This window comes from Parasteatoda tepidariorum, chromosome 7 (genome assembly GCF_043381705.1).
Source record: "Parasteatoda tepidariorum isolate YZ-2023 chromosome 7, CAS_Ptep_4.0, whole genome shotgun sequence".
Lineage (NCBI taxonomy): Eukaryota > Metazoa > Arthropoda > Arachnida > Araneae > Theridiidae > Parasteatoda > Parasteatoda tepidariorum.
Window position 1 is genome coordinate 17360090 of NC_092210.1, and position 20295 is coordinate 17380384.

The 20295-nt window shown below is 27.7% G+C and overlaps 1 protein-coding gene across 1 annotated transcript in view; it reads left to right on the top strand.

Annotated features, from left to right (window-relative positions):
• LOC107449745 (inactive phospholipase C-like protein 2) overlaps nucleotides 1–20219 on the top strand; it is a gene marked incomplete at its 3' end in the record, with an annotated part of 41214 nt that extends 20995 nt beyond the window's left edge. The window contains 11 exon segments of the mRNA XM_043039593.2: nucleotides 1648–1731; nucleotides 3204–3300; nucleotides 6969–7148; nucleotides 9469–9650; nucleotides 10938–11070; nucleotides 11152–11298; nucleotides 14339–14436; nucleotides 15160–15231; nucleotides 16379–16564; nucleotides 17760–17828; nucleotides 20166–20219. Coding sequence (XP_042895527.1) covers nucleotides 1648–1731; nucleotides 3204–3300; nucleotides 6969–7148; nucleotides 9469–9650; nucleotides 10938–11070; nucleotides 11152–11298; nucleotides 14339–14436; nucleotides 15160–15231; nucleotides 16379–16564; nucleotides 17760–17828; nucleotides 20166–20219 — 1302 coding nt within the window.
• Nucleotides 20220–20295: the final 76 nt, after the last annotated feature.

Here is a 20295-nt window from a genome sequence, read left to right on the forward strand (position 1 = left end):
GCAAATATACTCATTTTTTTATATAAAAATTTAGTGCTAGAACACTAACTTTTATTTAAAAATTATCATATTGGCCATCAACTTGACTAAATGGATCATGGTATATTGCAATAAAGTCATTTAATAAAATTTTAGTTATATTATTGAAAAGTTTTTGTTCTTATTTAGGCAACTATTTTCATAATTTTAGATGACTTTTTTCATGCTTTAGGCTACTAGAAGCTACTATTTTGTTTATTTTTTTCTGTGGCAACCCTGTTAGTGTTTAGTTGGTAATTCTGATTTCAATCACCAAAAACTGGAACTGTATTTTTTCTATTTATAAAAAAAATTCAGAAAAGATTATTTATTCAAAGATTATTTAAAATAAAAATCTTTTTTGATACATTTGAGTAATGGTTAAAACAAAAGATTTTTTATTAAAAAGAGTATAAATAAAAGGAAAATAAAAAAAACAGAAAGCAACGATTTTTTTCAATACAACCCTCGTTCGTTCCTGAAAAGTCTTTGGTTTCAACTCCTTAGCACTTCCCATTGTCGGGGAGTTGATTATCGTAGCTTGCAGAAAAAAAGGGGAAGGAAGTTAGCGAACAAATTCTTGGATATTTCGGCAATCTAAGTGAGGTAGGGAATTTCAGATCCCAGGAACCAGAGAGTTAAAAGAGCTGGGATTTTATGAAATTCACTTTTAGTACTAATTTTTCAAAGAGAGTAACAAGTCAACAAAATTTTTATTACCTGAAATTAATTAACTTTTTTAGTATGTCAATTTTTTCAAGTATCTAAGATTCTTTTTACTTTTAGTTAAATATTTTATATGCTATTTTTTTTAAAAAAAATAAAAGCTTATTTTTTTGAGGAGTAGAAAACTAATTTACTTATGAGCTGTATTCAACCGTTACCATATAGATAACCGTTTCGACGATTCAAATAACCGTTTTCATATAGACAGGGCTGATTGTGTTTCGGAAAAATCCGGATTTTTCGCTAACAGTGATCCGGAAGTTTCCGGAGATCGAAGGTCCAGACGTTTAAAAAAATCATTGATCACAGAAGTTTCCGGAAATCAAATTTTCAAAGGTGGAACTTAAAAACACAGTTTATTTTATTTGTTTGTAAGGGAGAGCCAGAGAGATGCTTTATAAACTGATATTCATGATTAATATTCATTTTTTATCATTAAATAGTTGTTATAATCATAAACTCAAAAAAGAAAGACCTATTTGTAAATTTTAATTACTTCTCCAGGCCATCATAGGTATGTGTAAAATTTTAAATATATTTTAAGTAAACTAAGAAATATTGATAAAAATAAAAAAAACCTTGTTTACATTTTTGTTCAAATGTTTCAATTTAAACTGTTTTTTTTTTTTTTTTTTTTTTTTTTTTTTTTTTTTTTTAAACTTAGGAAATTTTCTGGAATTTTGACTTGGACTCACAATCACCCCTGATAGATGAAAACAATCTATGTTAATTCATTTGCTGATATGTAAACCTATTTCTATAATGATATAACTCTGCATGCCTATAATGAACTTGTTTACAGATACTATCTTAGCACACATGTTGTTAAGCAGTATTTTGTTAACTTGCTAATTTTTATTTATGAAGTAATTTATTGTCTATAAAACAATCACATTTTTACAGGGTAAAAAACTATCTCCAAACTTGTCTGAACCTGTTGGAGATGTATCTGATGAAGATGAATACCAAGAGTGTACCAGCAGTAAAGTATGTAAAAATATGTATCATAGTTTTAAATTTCAGTATATTAATGTCATTTTTAAACTTTCGTTACCTCTGTTAAATTTGTTATTTTTTTGTTTGCACATGGTTAGTTTTGTAATACTACCCATGTGCAAACAAGGTTTAGGTTTTAAGGTAAGGTTAGGTAAGTTTTTTTTAGGTTTTATTCCAGACTTTTTGTAAAGGGTCCTGTTTTTAAAAAGATTTACTCATAACTTTCTGAATTTGAAATTTCTGGTGAATAAGTTCGTTCAGTCAGTGGATATGTAAAAATAGGGCCTCATTTTTTGGGGGGTAAAAACCATGTCTTTCAGAGAGTTTTATTTTTAAAGTTATCAATTAAAGATGCCATCAAGTGCATTCTCGAAAGTAGTATATTTTGTAAGGAGTTGATTTCTTAAACAAAAAATATTGTGAAGAATTTGTAGGCAAGATAAAATATTTTGCGAAGGGTTTGTTTTTACAATAAAATAATTTAGGTGATGTTCAGTTTTAAGATAAAATATTTTGAGAGAGTCTATTTTAATGATAAATTGTTTTGTTGAATTTTTCTTTAAATGAGTTTATGTAGAGGTAATTCTGTTAATTGTTAAAAATATTTTAATTTATAAGAATATAGTGCTTACTAATACAAATTTAAAAATTCTCATTATTGCTTTTTAACAACATCAATTTAATAAAATTGATACTGTTAAAAAATCTCTTCATTAAGCTTATGCTACCATATTTAGTGTATTATTAATAAATATGGTGTAAAAAGTAAATTAGTTTAAAATTACATACATTTTTTCATCAAGTTCAGTAACACTCTTGAATGAAAGAAGCTATTTTTATTTAATATTTGAAAACTCTCTGAATAATTTAGCATCTTTATTTATGATAAAACTCATTAAAATAACTATTTTCATTTATAAAATTAAGTAGTATACTGTTCTGTTTTTGTCCTCACAGTACTAATTTTCAATCGATAAAATAAAATGTAATGCAAAAAATATAGTTTTTTTGCATTATCTTTTCTTGTGAACTAGCTTTCTTTTGTAAATTTAATTTTCAATATACTTACAAAAGATCATTTGTATATTCTTAATTTTTTATGATACATGGTAAAATGGGCAAATTAAAAAATAATCTTAATGGAGATCAATCTGAAATAAAAATTCAATCTGTTAATTTATATTTATGTCCGTCACTATATATTACTATTTGATGAGAGCTACTATGCTATTATAAATGAAAATTACTATATTGCTTTATCATTTCCAGAGTTATGATTAGGTATGTTTTTTTTTTTACATTGTTTTTGAAAAATTCTGGAATTCAAAAGATGTTTTAGTACTAGTTATAGTATTTTATAAATAATTACCAAAAGAGTTAATTTACCGAAAATTTGTCTTTAAATATGTTGTAACAAATCTACAAGTTTATTTTTTCTAAGATTAGCCTCTCTTTTTTTTTAGACTATGCTGAAAAAAATCAAGCTCTGTCGATCTTTATCTGATCTTGTCACTTTAACGCGAATACGATTTTGGGATATTGAACTACCTGAAGAAATACGTAAGTTTTAATATTAAAATTTCAATTTAATATTAAATTACTTTAAAGTGCCTTAAGTTACTTTAACCTTGTTGCCTTAAGCTTTAAACTTGCATGACTGTAAATGCAACATTATGCAGCATGTAAACGCAACATGACTGCAAACGCAAATGACTGTGAACGTCAAGATTCCAAATTCTTTTGTTGTGTTAAATTTCAAATTTTCATGATTATCAAAACTAAAACAAACACGTTGCTAAGCAGCCTATTCTCATATTTACATTTTGTTAAGCAGAAGTGCGGAAAAAAACATTTTTTTTCTTCTTAATTTTGCAGTAAATTGTACTTGGCAATTAATGGAGAAAATCTGATTTGAATGTCTTAAAAATTGAGAAGTTCCCCGCAATTCACCAGGTCTTGATCAGGGATTTTCTGCAAATTTTATTTTGGTAGTATAGCAAATTTCACAACCCTATAATAACCTATAATGAAATTTGTGAAACCACCTTAGTTTAGTTTTAAGCTTTTTTTTAAAAGTACATTTACTTGGAAAATTGCTTAAGACTTTTTAAATTCTTAAGATATTCAAATCAGTTTTTTTTCAATTAGTTGCCAAATATGATTCACTGTAAAATTATGAAGGAAAAAAATAATTTACATTTTTTCTTGCACATGCTCTTTAAAAATAAACTACTTAAAATAATCATACTTTGCCTAGTTTTTAACAAATTTTATTCAAATTGTTTTGGAGTAATTTGAAATTAATAATTTGGTAATTAATTTTAAAGTACTCCGAAAAAATTGTTTTAATGAATATTTTTAAAGTTATATCAACAAAAAAGAACATAAGACAAAAAAAATTAGTTTTTTATAAAAATGTCCTTATCTCCATAAGCTTGGTTTAAAAAATTTTTTGCCATTATTGATATAATATAACATTGATATAGTAAGTAAAGTAATTGATACAAGTTACAAGCTTATTGCTTGATTTTCTGGCATATGGTGTTCAAAAAGACTTTTTTTTTTTTTTTGATGATTTCCTGTCGGTTCTCAAACCTTTGAAAGATTCTAACCTGATTGCTAGGAATGAAAAATCCCATTAGCTAAACATCTCTACAGTTACAAAATATTCCTCTTAGTATTTCTTGAGAAAGTTTAAAAAATGTCAAAAACTGAAAGTGTCTTCCATTATTGTAGGGAAGGTATTTTCTAATAATGTGTTACGATTTTTTATTATTTCTATTAATCTATTCTAATTTTAAAAAAACTTTTTTGAAAAATACTTTGCCGAATATTTGGCCAAACATTCGGCCAACTAAATATTCGGCAAAAAGGCTGAATTTCAAATAGTGACCGAATATTTGTTATAGCCCTATTCAGAATATCCCATTTGGTAAGAATAGAAATATGGAATTTTAAAAAATAGATTTAAAGAATTAATTTTTGCTAAAAACATCTTTTATTTTAATTAACTATCTAATTAATTAAATAAAATATCTTTTTATTTAATTGAAATTGCAAAATTTGGTAGTTCCTATTCATGGAATGTCTTCTGATTATATAATTGGTTCAGCTATATGGTCTTATCCACAGAATTCATTGTTTCAACCTTTTCATATTAACCCTAATCATATCAGAGAATTTTTAAATAATAAATTGAGGAATCGTCCATTTAAATAATTTTTGTAAAAAAAATGATCAGTAGCATATTCACCATGTTTTTATTTTGAGATTATTAAAGCCCTACTTTAAAATTATCTGATTCAGGGAATCTTGATCTCAATTATAAATATTAATTATATATTGGTATGAGGAAATATGAACTAATTGATATGGATATTTTTTCAATGCAACAGTACTATAGAATTTTTTCATGCATTGATTTCAAAACTGTTATGAGTTGTTCGATCTTAATATATTTGAAACTTTGAAAAGCTGTTGAAAAGAATGTATTTCAAGGGAACAGGAACCAGGGTTCGTTGATTTAAATCAGCTTGATTTAAATAACGATTTAAATCATGATTTCAATCAAATGATTTTTTTTTAAAAATCATTGATTTAAATCAACTAAATTTTTTTTATCTATATATATTGATTTTAAAAGTTAAAAGACAGTGTTTTAAATTTTTGATACTTCTATTATTTTCTTTTCTTAGTATTAAAATTTAATTTAAATAAATTGCTGCATTAATTAATTTTAGTTAACGAAATTACTTTCTTGGTGTGTGTTAAATTCCAACACATTTCAAATTACATTTTTAAAAATCTTTTGATTCTTGAGATTAAAAGTACAGATTAAAGTAAACATTTAATGCTGTCTTAATATAGACTTGCATAGCTGTAGAAAGTAATTAATAAACATGAATTTTTTTCAAAAAATAATACAAATAATGTTAATTAAAATTCTACCTTTTGAATGAAAAAGCGTGAATTAAAATCTACATCATATTTTATTGGTGGAAAATGTATATTTCTGAAGCTTGAGGTTATATTAAAAAGAAATTACCCTAATATGCCAAAAACAGAAAAAGAAAAAAAAAGGGCTGATGAATTCAGATGTTTTTTTCCTTATATAGTGTCATTCTTCCTTTTCAAAGTCTATTTGATGCAGTAGGGTTATTAACTGGTATTTTTTTCTCATAATATGTTTACAGTATCTTTGACATTATCTGATTTTCTATAAAGAAATTTTGTGAAAAAAAATTCCAATGAGTACATAGATTTTCTAATTTTTTTTAACTTAAATTATCTATTTTGATATAGAATTAAAAGTGAATATTTTAATATAAAAATATATAGATTAAATATTTATTTATTTTTTGATGAATGACTACATTTATAAACACAATCTGCTACATTTATTTTGTCATTTTAAAAATCAAGAGGAAAAAAAAGAAATCACAATTTTAAATTAAAGTTATGATTTGGTAATTGAAACTTTATTTTAATAGTTTAAGTATTCTTTAAATTCTCTATTTCATCTAGTCTTTAAATTTCAATCATGCATTTGTTTCAAAATGGTTGCTATGCATTCAAAGCCATGTATTATAATGAAAAATTATTTTAGTTAGAGCTTCTAAAATATTGTTACAATATAGTTTTAATATTAAGTTAATTTGATTAAACATTTATAATTTTTTTTAATCATAAATTAAAGTTCTTACAGTGTATTTGAATAAAAATCAAAAAAATCTGATTTAAATCAAAAAAATCCGATTTAAATCAAAAAAATCTGATTCTTTTGATTTTTTTTAAAAAAATCAAAAAAATCAGGAACCCTGACAGGAACTGCCCCCCCCCCTCTCACACAACCACTCTTCCACAAGATCCAATTTTCCACATCATTGATTTGTCAAAACTTAGAAAGCCTCAAAATGTAACAGGTGGTGATCTGATCCTCAGTTTTGTGACAAATGGACTAAAACCATTCTTCCTCCTAGATCTTCAAATGTAAATTGACAAAAAAAATTTAAATTCTCAAAATTAGTTTAACATTCATTACTGCAGAGAATTTATTTCACAAATTTTAAGAACTGATTTCAGAAACCTATAGTTTTAAATTTAAGTGAAGGTAGGAAGGTTATAAAAAAATACTAGTTTAATGAGTTGTCAGCTTTTATATCGATTTTAATACTTTGTTTATTCTTATTAATGTTTAAAGGAATTTTTTTATGAAATTTTCATTTTAGAACGGCTGGCAGATGTTTCTTCCTTTTCTGAAAACATGGCTTCTAAGCTGGCTCAGTGCTCGGCCGAAGAGATGGTGAACCACAACAAACGGTACCTCACTCATGTCTTTCCAAACAGTAACCGTGTGGATAGCAGTAACTATAATCCTTTAGAGTTTTGGAGCGTTGGTTGTCAGTTAGGTATGTCGAATTTGGAACTGTTTCTTTTTTGTGAAGAACTGTAAGAATAGTTTGAACTTATTGCTAATGATATTTTCCAGCTGCAATCCTACATTTCAGTCCACATTTTCATACTTTTCAAAACTTAGAATTTAATTGAAAGGAATTAAATTTAATGATATAAAACAGGGTGTTGGATTGAGTTTCATATTATATTATTGAAAAATAGAGTGTCAGATATAAGAATTTTTTTGAATTATTTATATGGTTTTTAAATTTACAGGGTATCCGCACACCTGGAAAGTCATGAATTTCGGTATTGAGAAAAATTTGTAATGATTTTAGCTATTTTTTTAAAAAAATCATGGAAAGTCATAGATTTATGTCGCCGAAAAATCAAATTTTTAAAATGTAATCCCCCCTCATTTTCACAGTGTTCCGAATATTTAAATTTGTTAAAAATCCCCACTCACAGTCATATTTTATTAAAATATAAAATGTTTTTATCATGTTCTTTAAAAATTATTGTGTTCTTTCAAAAAATTAAAGAAAAAACAATTCTAGAGGGAATTAACTTTAAACTTCTGAGATTTCAGAATTTTTATTATTATTTAATTTTTTTATTTTATCAATTTAAAATTCTAGCTGATGCTAGCCAGTCATTGGCAAATTTTTTTAATTCCGAAATAAGAACAGAAGTATTTCTTTCCTTTCTGATGAACAAGAAAAGTATGTTTAGAATATAATTCTGCAGTAAAAAAGAAGAAGAAAAATTTTTGCTTTTATATTTTTTCAGCTATTTTATTGCTTCAACTCTTTCTTTACTCTGTTTTTTGAATTTAAAATCTATAAATATTAAGATGCAGAGTATAAAAGTTTTGGTTATACCTATGATTTCAATCAATGTTTTTATAATGCTTTTTTAAATTTATTGTTGTGTTTTTGTCAGAGAAAATAGTAACTTTGTTAAATTATAAAAAATTCTTGGAATTTGTCATGAAAAGTCATGGATTTGAAAATCTAAAATTTAACAGATACCTGAATTTACATTTTGGCTATATAACAAATGAATTAGGAATTTAGATCGAAGTTAACTCAAGGGATTCACTTTAAATATACTAATCTTAAATTAGCTTTGCCTAATTGTTAATTGGAATAATTTCCAATTTGACTTGTAAATTTTCTTCTCACCAGATCTTTGATATTATGCATTATTATGAAGTTCCATTCTTAGTTTTTAGAATGGAGTGTAATTTTCAGCTCAGAAGATCTTTGATATTACGTATTATTATGAAGTTCCATTCTTAGTTTTTAGAATAGATTGTAATAAGCCACATTTAAAAATTATGTTGAAGGACATTTTTTCAGAATAATTTTGGTGAAAAATGCCGCGAGTTCCATATTGGCAGTATTACTCGTATATGCTGAGTATTGTGCTGCTCTCAGTTAAAAATTTCCATCTGGAAACAATGCAAAGGAACAGCTTGATGTAAGAATACCTTTTTCATAAAAAGTGTGGCCTTTCACTATATTGCCCCTTACCCTGTAACTGGTAAGCCCTACTAACAAATACCTCTATAATTTGGCATTAAGGAAAAACTCACTGTTAATAGAAAGGCAATGAATGGAAAGTTAATCAAAGTGGACTTTAGGGAGTTAAAAATATTCCAATCATATGGGTTTTAAAGTAGTTGGAGATGCTTAAAAGAAGATTTCAGAATATGATTTTAAAAAAATTAACTATCTTACTCAAACATAAATTACATTTTTAAATTTTTTTTTGTCTAAGCACATTATTATTTACCATTTTTTTAAAAATCTATTAATCTGAAAGCTTTATATAGTTCAAATCAGGCAAAATTTGAATTTTGTGCCATTTATGCAATAAAATGTTGTTTACTATGAAAAAAAAAGACTGGAATATTAGAAAAAGAGTGCATCGTGATAGAAAAATGCATTTACATTGTTAAGCAATGCTGAGTCATTCCTGGGGTATATAATTTACCATTTAGGGATTTGGAGCAAGAGAAATGTGATGTGATTGCAAAGCCCCTTCCCTTTGCCCTTGTTTATATATATTACTTTATGCTCATAACTATGTACAGAAACTCGCAACTTTTCATAAAATCTACATTTTCTGCAAAAATTACTTTTTGCATGATTTTTGCAGCACCCTGTATCTTGTATAATCAAATCAACTTATATTTTGTGAGTAAATAACCATACATGTGATTTAAATATTAATTTGCTACATGCACGTTTTTTTTATAAAAATTAAAAAATTTATTTTATTTTAAAAAATATTTATTGTGGATTATAATTATCCTTTTTCATATTTCAGTTGCTATGAATTATCAGACTGCTGGACTTATGATGGATATTTACCAGGGTTGGTTTCTTCAGAATGGAAATTGTGGGTATACCCTCAAACCTTCTTTTCTTCGGAACAATATGTGCTTGTATTCAGGTGGATGTTCCAAAGACCCACTCCCTGGTGTTGAACCAACAGTTCTTTCTCTCAAAGTAAATTTTTAAAACTTACTTTTCTTTTTCAATCGTTATTTTACTAAAAACATTGTATTTCAATTGGTTTCAGTAGTACATACAAAATGTCTGTTATAATTGTTCTCTATGCTGTACAATTATATAACAATGTAAATCAAATCTGTCAAGTAGAGTGATTTCTCTTTCATTCAAATCAAACCCTCCAAAAGGTTTCTTTTTGTAGGACATGTTCCTCAAAAAATATTAAAATTAAAAGAATTAGCTGGTATGATCATATATTGCCAGAACAGATGGGAAAAAAATCCAGTTAAGAAGATTTTTGTTTCATAGCTCTTTACTAGTCAGAAAAGTGTAAGGCCAAAACAATGATGATTTGATTCTTTGGAATCAGACTTTAAAGTGATTGGGGCAAGAAACTGAAAGTTCAGATGCAAAAATAGGTTGTTTTGGTAGAATGTTCAACAGAAGAATTTATCAAACACAGTGATGATGTTCTTCAAAACTCTTTCAACTAAGCTTGAATTAATTCTTTCTTTTTTTAAAAAAAAAAATACAAAATTATGTAAATTTTGCTCTAAATTGTAAAAATTTTTAGCAAATGAGCAAAAAGTAGAAAGTGGTAGCTATAGCTGAGTTTTTATCATTGAATAAACTCTTTGGACTGATTAAAAAAACATTCAACTTATAATTATAAATTGCAAAACCTTAGCAACTATGATGGTTCAAACCAGTCGCTCTAAATTGTTCCAAAAATATGACATCCGTGAAAGAATTTTGTTCATTGCATCAATTTGACCAAATTGATCCAATTATTTCCAAAATCAATGAAAATTTCTACTTCAGGCTGTTCCAAAATGTCAAACATCAAACCTCATCACTGAGAATATAATAATGTAGAAATATATATAACATCCCTATATTTCTATATTTAAGTGAATATATATATCCTACATATATATATCCAAGCACACATTTTTTCTTCAAAAACCAAGACCCATGTAACTAGTTTGCTCAATGTTAGTTTACTACAAATTCCTTATATAAATCACGTGTTTAGTTTGTGTATAGTCTTCTGATATATTTTTTTTTCATTTCGGCATAGTTTGTTTTATTGGTGTAAAGGCCTCTTTCAATTTACATTAAAAGTTGTTAAATTTAGTTTTTAAAATTAAATGTTACAAGGGTTTATGATTCAAATTTAAATTCGTATTTTTTTATATTGCATGCAATTAAATTACATTATAAGAATAATTTGTAATGTCGATTATTTTTTATTTTATTTTATGCATTTATTTTGCTGTTTAGATTATAAGCGCTCAACAACTTCCCCAACCAAAAGGTGCATCAGCTAAAGCCACATCAATAGACCCTTATGTTGTCGTCCAAATTCACGGAATGGCTGTTGATTGCGCAGAAGTTCGAACTAGGACTCATGAAGGTTAAATGTTACTTGCTTCACTTTGAAGTTATTTATTTTTATGTGTGATATAGTATTTACTTAAAAATTTTCATTTTATAGGTCATTCTCCTGTTTTCAATGAAAGTTTCGAATTTACAGTTACAGTTCCTGAACTAGCACTATTGAGGATAGCGGTTTTGGATGATGAATTTATCGGGGATGATTTTATTGGTCAATATAGTATTCCTCTAACTTGCTTAAGGAAAGGTATGTGGATGTTTGTTTTAAAAACAGTGTTTATTATATCAGTGACTCTTCTAAATTGCTTTGGATAGTATTTTTACTCTTTACTTATTAGCTAATACCATTAGTCACTTGTCAGGTTAAAGTTGAGGACAAAAGTGTTCAAGTAAAAACCTTAAAAGGCAAGAAAATGTTTTCAGCAAAATACGACTCGACTTTCGAAAATGAGTTTGTATATCATTTAGATACCTGGATGAGTTTATTTTATTCGATTACATTATTTGTAAACAAATTTTAAAAGTTAATATAAAGTTTGTATATTTAAAGGATTATTAATGCACAACAGCTTGTTTAGAGTTAGAAAGGAAAATTACATTATTAATTGAACTTATTATTAATAGGAATCAAGTTTGATTCTTAGACACGACAAACCCAATATTGGAAGGAAATGATACTGAATTAATTCTGAAATGGAATATTATTATTTACGATGAACAGGAATTAGAACATCATAGTCACGATTTATATATTTTTTTCAGGGAATATAATTACTATGTCTGCATGAAATTATCTTATATCTAGCTCAAATTATATCTGAAATAGCTCTTGATCAATCTGCTACCTGTTTTCATTGTTCCATATTACAACTCCATCAAGATTTATTTTAATATTCTTTTTGTATATAATTCTGTACAAGACTTCAGCAAAAAATTAAAAACATTTTGCTCAGTTTTCTGTATTTTAGGTAGTCTTACCACATTTTCAAAAAGTGCTACCATAGGGAATCTTAAAACTTTCCCAGCAACGATTTCACCTTAGCCCCAGTTGAGCTAATAATTGGCTCAATATGGGTAACTATATAAACATGCACCAAGGGACCAATATTGGGATGTCTAGATTTTTTAATATTGGTCCTATATGGATCCAATATCAGCCTGTAAAGAACCAATATAAAGCATATATTGGCGGAATAATACATATAAAATATTGGGTGAATCTGATAGTTCTATATAAGGCCGTTATTGGTTGTAAAATATCGGGCGAATCGGACGTTTCTATATAAGGTCAATATCGGAGAAATAACGACCCTTTGAAGCCTTATTGAGCCAAGATTCGTCAATATTGGTCCAATGAGGGCCCAAATTATTTTGCTGCTAGGGTTATGTCATTAAACTCTACACCCTATATTATATACTCAGATTGTGGGGATAGTAGTTATCAACAATGTCAACCTTCCTCTAAGAAAAGGTACCCCAACATAGAATATAGTTAATATGTCTTATATACTGGTGAATTAGAATTGTATTTTTGTTGTGATAGACACACTACTGTACTCCCCTACCAGTATTATATCTGTGATGGAATTTGATGAACAGATACCACTTGTTGTTTCATTGATGTTTTGTGAGAAGCCGGGAGAGCTGTATTAAGATCACCGTACTTTTGAGTGCTGATTGTGAGAGCTGTATTAAGTTCACTTCACGGTCGTGGTTGCTCCAGTGTTGCCATTAGCAGTCGAGTGAATATGTTGTGTGTGATCAAGAGTGAGTAGCAACAGCGCGAGGCGGTGGATAATGTCACAGTTACAAGTAGCAAGTCAACTGTTCAATGTGTATCATCCATCGAAGTAGGCATGTACAGATTGAAGTGAGCGTAACTGTCAAGTTAGGCATGTTCATATCGAAGTGGAAGTTTCTGTCAAGGTAGGCATGTTCACATCACGTCCAGGTCACCAATGTGGAGAGAGTAGTTATCAACAATGTCAACCTTTATTTATGAACAGGTTCCCCAACATAAAATCGAGTTAACATGTCTTATATACAGTACAGAACCCGTTATCCGGAAATCAGAAAACCGGAAAACCAAAAAACCGGAACGAAATTTGGTAAATTTTCCAGCCATTTTTTTTTTTAAATGTTTTTTTCCTCATAAGATTTTAGGATTTTTCTTTCTTTTTTGAAAGATGTTTACCTTACCATCATTTTGGAAATAATCATTAGTGTATTACTTCATCGTTTTTTCTTCTTTTTAAGATTATTTCCAAATATTTTTTTTTAAGTTGGGTTTAACAATAAAAGAAACAGCTTTTCGTAGCGATTCAGAAAACCGGAAAAATCAGTTATCCGGAATAGCGATGGTCCCGATCGTTCCGGATAATCGGTTCCCTACTGTACTAGTGAATTGAAATTGTATTTTTGTAGTGGTAGACACACTACATAGATATTTCTTCGTTAAGTATATTATATTATTATTTCAAATTTTTTTGTTTAAGTTTGTTACAAAGTACTAGTCATAAGTTGAGGTTCGTGTTGGTATGGGGCAAAGCATATCACAGTAGAAAATATTTTGATAGTAAAATAGCTACAAACATTTAATCTATTAATTATATGCATTGTAACAGCATAAAATAGGAAAAGAAAATAAAACAATTAAGTTGATTTCATTATCTATGTCTCCTCCGTGATCCATTGTCCAAGTGACGACACAATCACCGTGGATGTATATATTTGGGTTATTTCCATAAAGTTGCGCTTTTAGCGTTCAATGTGAGCATTGGTTTCTTTTTATATTTTTAACAGTTCTATCGTGCTATCGAGAATTGATTTTTCTAAAAATAAAAAATAATAGTTTTTATTCCTATGTTGTATTTCATCTGTTGAAAAACGTTGTTACAGCTGTTCTAAATAAAGCTACTCTTAAATCAATAAATAAATAAAGATTTATTTTGTAATATGTATTATTCCCCCTTCCATAATGATACCTGGATTCTGTCTCTCTAAATAACAGTTACTGTTCAAAGAAACTGTTCCAGCTGTACTGCTTAGACAAATTTGTCTGACTCTTTTTCTTTAATTCATTATTGGTTTTATAAATGCTTGAAATTGTAGTTTGTAGCCAATTAATTTGTTTTTAAAATAACTGCTTTATAAGTATATATATATATATAAAATTCTCATATCTAGTTATCAATATTAAGTTGGTCATCTATAACTAAATGTTCTTTTTTTACCATTTGCATAGATGTTTAAATTGGTATTTTTTTTCTCTTTTTTAAATTTTCTAGGCTATCGTCATTTAAGGCTTCTATCCAACAATGGGGATCCTTTGTACAATACTACAGTTTTTGTGTACATAAACATGACTACCAGATCTGAGAAGCAGGTATATTTGCTTTGTTTTGAAATTTTTTTGTGAGTGTTTTGGGCTTTAAAAAAATTTTAATGGCAAATTCAAGTTATTTAAGCATTTTTTACCTTTCAATGCATTTAATAAATTTTATTTTTAGTTTTTATCATTAAGAAAATATGACTCTTATTTTATTCTATTTTTAATAAACTATAAACACACATTTCTATCTTCTTTCTTATGTTTATTTTATCAATTAAGACAGTATTTGATTTGTAGAAACATATAATAAACATTATCGATGAAATTACTATTAATTTCAATAAAACTTACAAAGTTTACTTTCTGAATAAATATTAAAATTCTTTTTTGTGAAAGTTTATTTTTTTCTTGTTATATTTAGACAGCGCTATTCCTGAAACTTTGGAGGTACATTTTTCACATGCAGAATGTAAATTGTTAAAGTTTATCCTGTGAATGTCATTGTGAATTTGCTTATGGGTTGTGAATTTGATTCAAACGTTATCTTGCTTAATTTGGTGATATATTTGTTAAATCAATTCAAATGTGTGACCAAAAGATGATGAATGTATATCACCACTTGAAAGAATAAGTTTATTTGCTCAAAAAAATTTTTACCCTTTACAGAATAACACTTGTGTATTTTTATCATTAGTTGCTGTTGTATGTTTTTTATATTTCAAATACCTCACCATTGCTTTCAAACGATATAATTAAAATATAAAACTTTTTTTCTAGAGAAATAAAAGGAAAAAGCCTTGGCTGAATATGAAATTTGTTGGTATCAAACAACCTGATGATGTGTTTAAGGTATACAAGAATTACATTTATTTTAAAATAACTGTTATAAAAAATATGTTTAGACATAGATAAGAATGTTGTAATTTGGTCCGGTTTTAAGTTTTATGCAAAAAAATAGGAATTTTGTGGAAAATTCATATTACATTTGTGTATTAATGTAATTTTTTGTAAATAATTTCTTTAATACACTTTAGATTAAAAAAGAAAATGAGAAAATTGTTCCAAAGTGCAACATAATGCACATAATATTGTACCTAGAGCCATAATTTATTCTACCTTGGACTATTGAATGTTATTCCTCAGATAATACTTCAGAGGTGGTTGTGCTGCGGAAAAAGTCCGGATTTTTCCCTAATTGCGCTCCGTAAGTTTCCGGAAATCCTAGGTCCAGAGTTCCAAAAAATCATCAATCACATTTATGTATAAAAATTCTTGTATATTTTATTTAAAAATATTAGAACTAGAATTTATATTTTGACCATATATCTTTCATTTGTAAATGTTTTTTCTGATAGAATAATAAATGTGATTAAAGATAAAAGTAAACTTATTCATAATTATTCATTTAAATTATGCTGTATATAATTTATTTAGAATTTAATGTTCTGGAAATATCAATGATTTGTATTTGTAAAGACATTAATCTTTTGAAATGAGTCATAAATGATTTTACTCAAGAAATTTTCAGGATTTTTTAGTTGGACTCTCAATCGCCCCCGATACTTCTTCTCTTTTAGACTTTTTATTTTTCTGAATTTTGATATTCATGCAATTAAAACTTAGTTTTCAAGCTGAAATATATCAAATTATCATTAACATAATAGTACTTAATATTTTGTTAGGATATTTCAATCCACACGGAAATGTATTTATGCTAACTGTACCTGTGGCATATACATTGGACAAATTTCTATTTCACCTATTGTATGACAATTTGCAGTCTATTTATTTATTTTTTAACAGTAAAATTGAAATAATAAACTAACAAAAAGGTTGTGATTGTCGAAAAAAATTTACAAATGGTTTTGCCAATCAAAAATTTTATACCAAAATATATTTAACCTAATTCATTTTTCTTCAATCTAAGCATTATTTTCTGTATTTTTCAATTATATGTCAAACTACATTTATTCTCAATTATGTTACTTAATTCCAGAATGCTAGCAATCACCTAGCTGAAGCCTATAAAATGCGAATTGATGAAGAGCAAGCCACTCTAGACCTTTGCAAAGAATGTGGCTTATCAGATAGTGCAAATATTGTTCAGTGTTTACGAGTACTATCATTGCGCATGGCTAGCTGCACTGCAATTACCAGTTGGGAGATTGAAAATATCAGCAATGTAAGCCTTTTCAGTTTGCAACATATATTTTTTATTTGCCTTTTTTAGTTTCTAATTAATACTGCACTATTTTTTTAAGAATTTGATTGAAATTATAAACAAATTGTGCCACCTGTTTTTGATGAATAGCCTTTTTTTTATTCGCAACTTTTACTTTTTAAAACTGTTAAGTTATTCTATATATGGATTTTTTTTAAATAAAAAGTAAACCCAAATAAATGCACTCTCTTGTTTCAAATAAATGCCATTTCAGCTTGTAGAAATATGTTGTAGGCTAATTGGAAAATTTGACGCTTTACAAACTACTGACCTCATGGTTATTACAGTGAGCCTAATCAAAGTATTGTTAAGTGACATTGGCTAGTGCTTATCTCCCAATGAGGTAACCCAGTTTTGATTCCCAGTATTGGCTGGTTGGTATGAATTCTGCTTTCGGCTTTAACCTACCACAGTGGTAAACATATCATTGGTTAAAATCCCCTTGCTGTTGGGCTAACCATTATAGGTTTTGGGAGGTTTCCTCTCTATGTAACACAAATGCAAGTTAATTTCATTTAAAAATCCTCTACAAAGGCTAGTTTGTGCCAATGCTTGATCCAGGAGTTCCTTGGTCTTCTAGGTTGGGTTGGAAATTACAAGACTATGGAACTTAATATTGATAGTCATAAACTCAGAATTGGATCAGGTCTCAATGCCATTTATAAAATAACATGTGCCTTTATTTATGAAAGGTGTTTTGTCATAAACTCGCATTGTTTTAATAAAACTATGTAAGTTTTTGGTAAACTTTGTATTTATGAACTTAACTGTTTAAATTTATGCTGACTCTGAAAAATTATTTAACTCTAATTTCAATCATTTTATGCACTTTACTATTTAAATTTATGTTGTAATTCATAAATTATTATCCTTGATTCTGAGGGAGTTACTAACATGTAATTAATTTTCATGTAGTTAATTTCTGTAAATATCGAGAATGAATTAAATATTGAACATGTATTTTCTGCGACACTTTGAAATCAATCTTAAATTTTAACAACTATTTAAATTTCTGATCAATATTTGCTTGATCTAAATTGTAAAGATATCATTTAAACACAAGCTTCGAATTGAATTTTAAAATTTTTTTGCTGTCTTATTAAGATGTAAATTTTATACCTTATGTAACTCTTAATGCTTTCTTTTGTAATTGTAGCAACCTGCCGTAAGAGTATGTGGTGAACTTACTCCAAGCCTGTCTAAAGTTGTTTCACTTTTAGAAAAAGTAAGAAATTTTTTTAATGAATTACTCTTGCATATTGTTAAATTGTATTAATTAATCAGTTTTGAAGCTGTAATATCAGTATTTTATTCAAATTAATATTATTGCTGCTCAACTAAATATTTAAACTAAATATATCAACTAGGTAATTATTTTAGTGATATGATTGCTGATTCCTGTATCTCAAAAATGTATTTTTCCTCAAAATTAAAATTGCTCCAAATATATTTATTATATTCTTGCTCCAATTTATTCTAGTTAAAAGTCGGAAAAATAAACATTTATCAGAGGATTTTCTCATATCTGCTCCAAAACAGGCATTTATTTTAAAAAAGTGCTTAACTTTCCCTCTAAAATTAATATCTGTGAAATTGGTAATTTTAGTTGCTTATATCATCTAAGTGATACATTTTTCATAGGGAAGAATTAGCCCTAAGTATTAGTGTCTAACATGCATTGAAGATACTTTACCAAAACAATTTCATTGTATATTAATTCATTGTATTAATTCATTTCATTGTATACTAAAACAATTTCATTGTTTTCAATTGTCATATTATCTGTAGTTCACTTCACTGATACATTCATTTCACCAAAAACTCATTGCATTATCTTAATATTTTCGACAATGTAATAATTTTGCTAACTGGACTGTTTCAGCAATTGTGATCGTGTTCATTTCGATGAGATTCTATTTCATCTCAAAAATAACCTAATATTTAACATGAAAATAATATAAAATTTTAATTCAAGAATGTTTTTAAGAACATTGAAAAGAATGTTTTTAAATTAGATTTTCACGCAGTGGACTAATGTAAAAATATTTTTTCATGCTGGTTGTTATCAGTAACAGGGTGGGTGACCACTTTGACCAATTTACAAAGGTGCACAGTATCAGTCCTTGTTAAACTGTTCAATCAAAAAGTGCTCAACTTCGTGGCAGATCAACAGGCTACCAAAGTGGGGGATGCCATCCCCTCTGCAGAGGGGCAAAATTATGATGGCATGTCTTCGGATAATCCTCAGGGATGTTTCCCAAAACGTCGCTAATAGCAAATTGTGCTGTTCCTGTGTGAGGAAAAGAAAGTACTATTACTTCTGCTAGTACTTTTTTTCGTTGGCTGTGTCCTTAAAAAAGAGTATATTTGGGATTAGACTTTAAATTAAGAAAATTGGAGAAAAAAATTTATAATTTACTTTATCTATTTAGGTTTAAGTTTTTAGTAATATTTTTAATCATGCTGAAATAAATATTTATTCTTGCAAATCCTCATGTTAATCTTACTATATATAACAAATCACTGGGTTCAGCACACTGCATATTCCAGGTATCCTAATTTATGAGGGTCAAGGTAGTGTATTGATTAGAAAAATCAGACTCCAGTCCGTGGTTCGATCCTCGACTCCACTAAGACCCACCGAGTACTCGCAATATAGGTGCTCATAAGAATCGTGGTCGGTCGCTGCGTAATACCATGGGTGCCGGGATCTGGAGAAAATTTCCTTCCCCTTCAGATCTTTGAGGAAGTGGCCTTACAAATTGTGATGGCATGTCTTCGGATCATCCTCAGGGGTGTTTTCCAGACCATCACCAATAGTCCAAATTTGCAGTTCTAGTGCGATATAAATAGAGTACCTACCTGATCTATGATGTGACAGTAAAAACTGTAAAAATAATTCATTTTAATTATTGTAAAATAAGCAAGGACGCTTGTGTTTTCTGATGTTGTTATTGAACACTTGGCAAATTTTTACCTGATTTGAAGTAACACTCAGGCTTTAGTTTGTTTTTTTTTACACCTCCCACAACTATATAAGAAATTAGTTCTGTTAGTTTTCAACAACCGATTTTCATGATTTTGACCCCATTAATCATCGTCATTTGCTAAATACAGACTTTAATGGCCCAAAAGCCATTTATCAGCTGCTTTAACAAAGTAACCCAAAATAGCTGATCGCGCAAAAGTAACACTCAGACTTTAGGAGTTTTTTTTTTCTCACTTTCACAACTTTTTTAGAAATTAGTTCTGTTAATTTTCAACAGCCTATTGTCATGATTTTCTTGTTTATCATTGTCATTGCTAAAGCTAAATACAGAATTTAATAGCACAAAACCCATTTATCAGCTATACTGCATCAATTTACCAAATTGAAATTATCAGTTTTATTTTAGTAGTTTTGCTACAAAATGCAAATTTAATTTTCCAGAGACTGCTCGAAAAATTGCCTCAAAATATTAAATGCTCAATCAGGATACAACTGTATATTTTTATTTTTATTAATTATGCATAATATTAATTAAGTATAACTGATTCTAATTTCAATACTAATATTTTTCAGGTTTTGATGGAATATAATTACATAAAAAAGAATGCATCTGACACTCTAAAAATTGTATGTATTTACATTACTTAAATTTAGTTAATCAACAGGATTGGAATGTGTGATAGTTAAATTTTTTTTTTTCTTT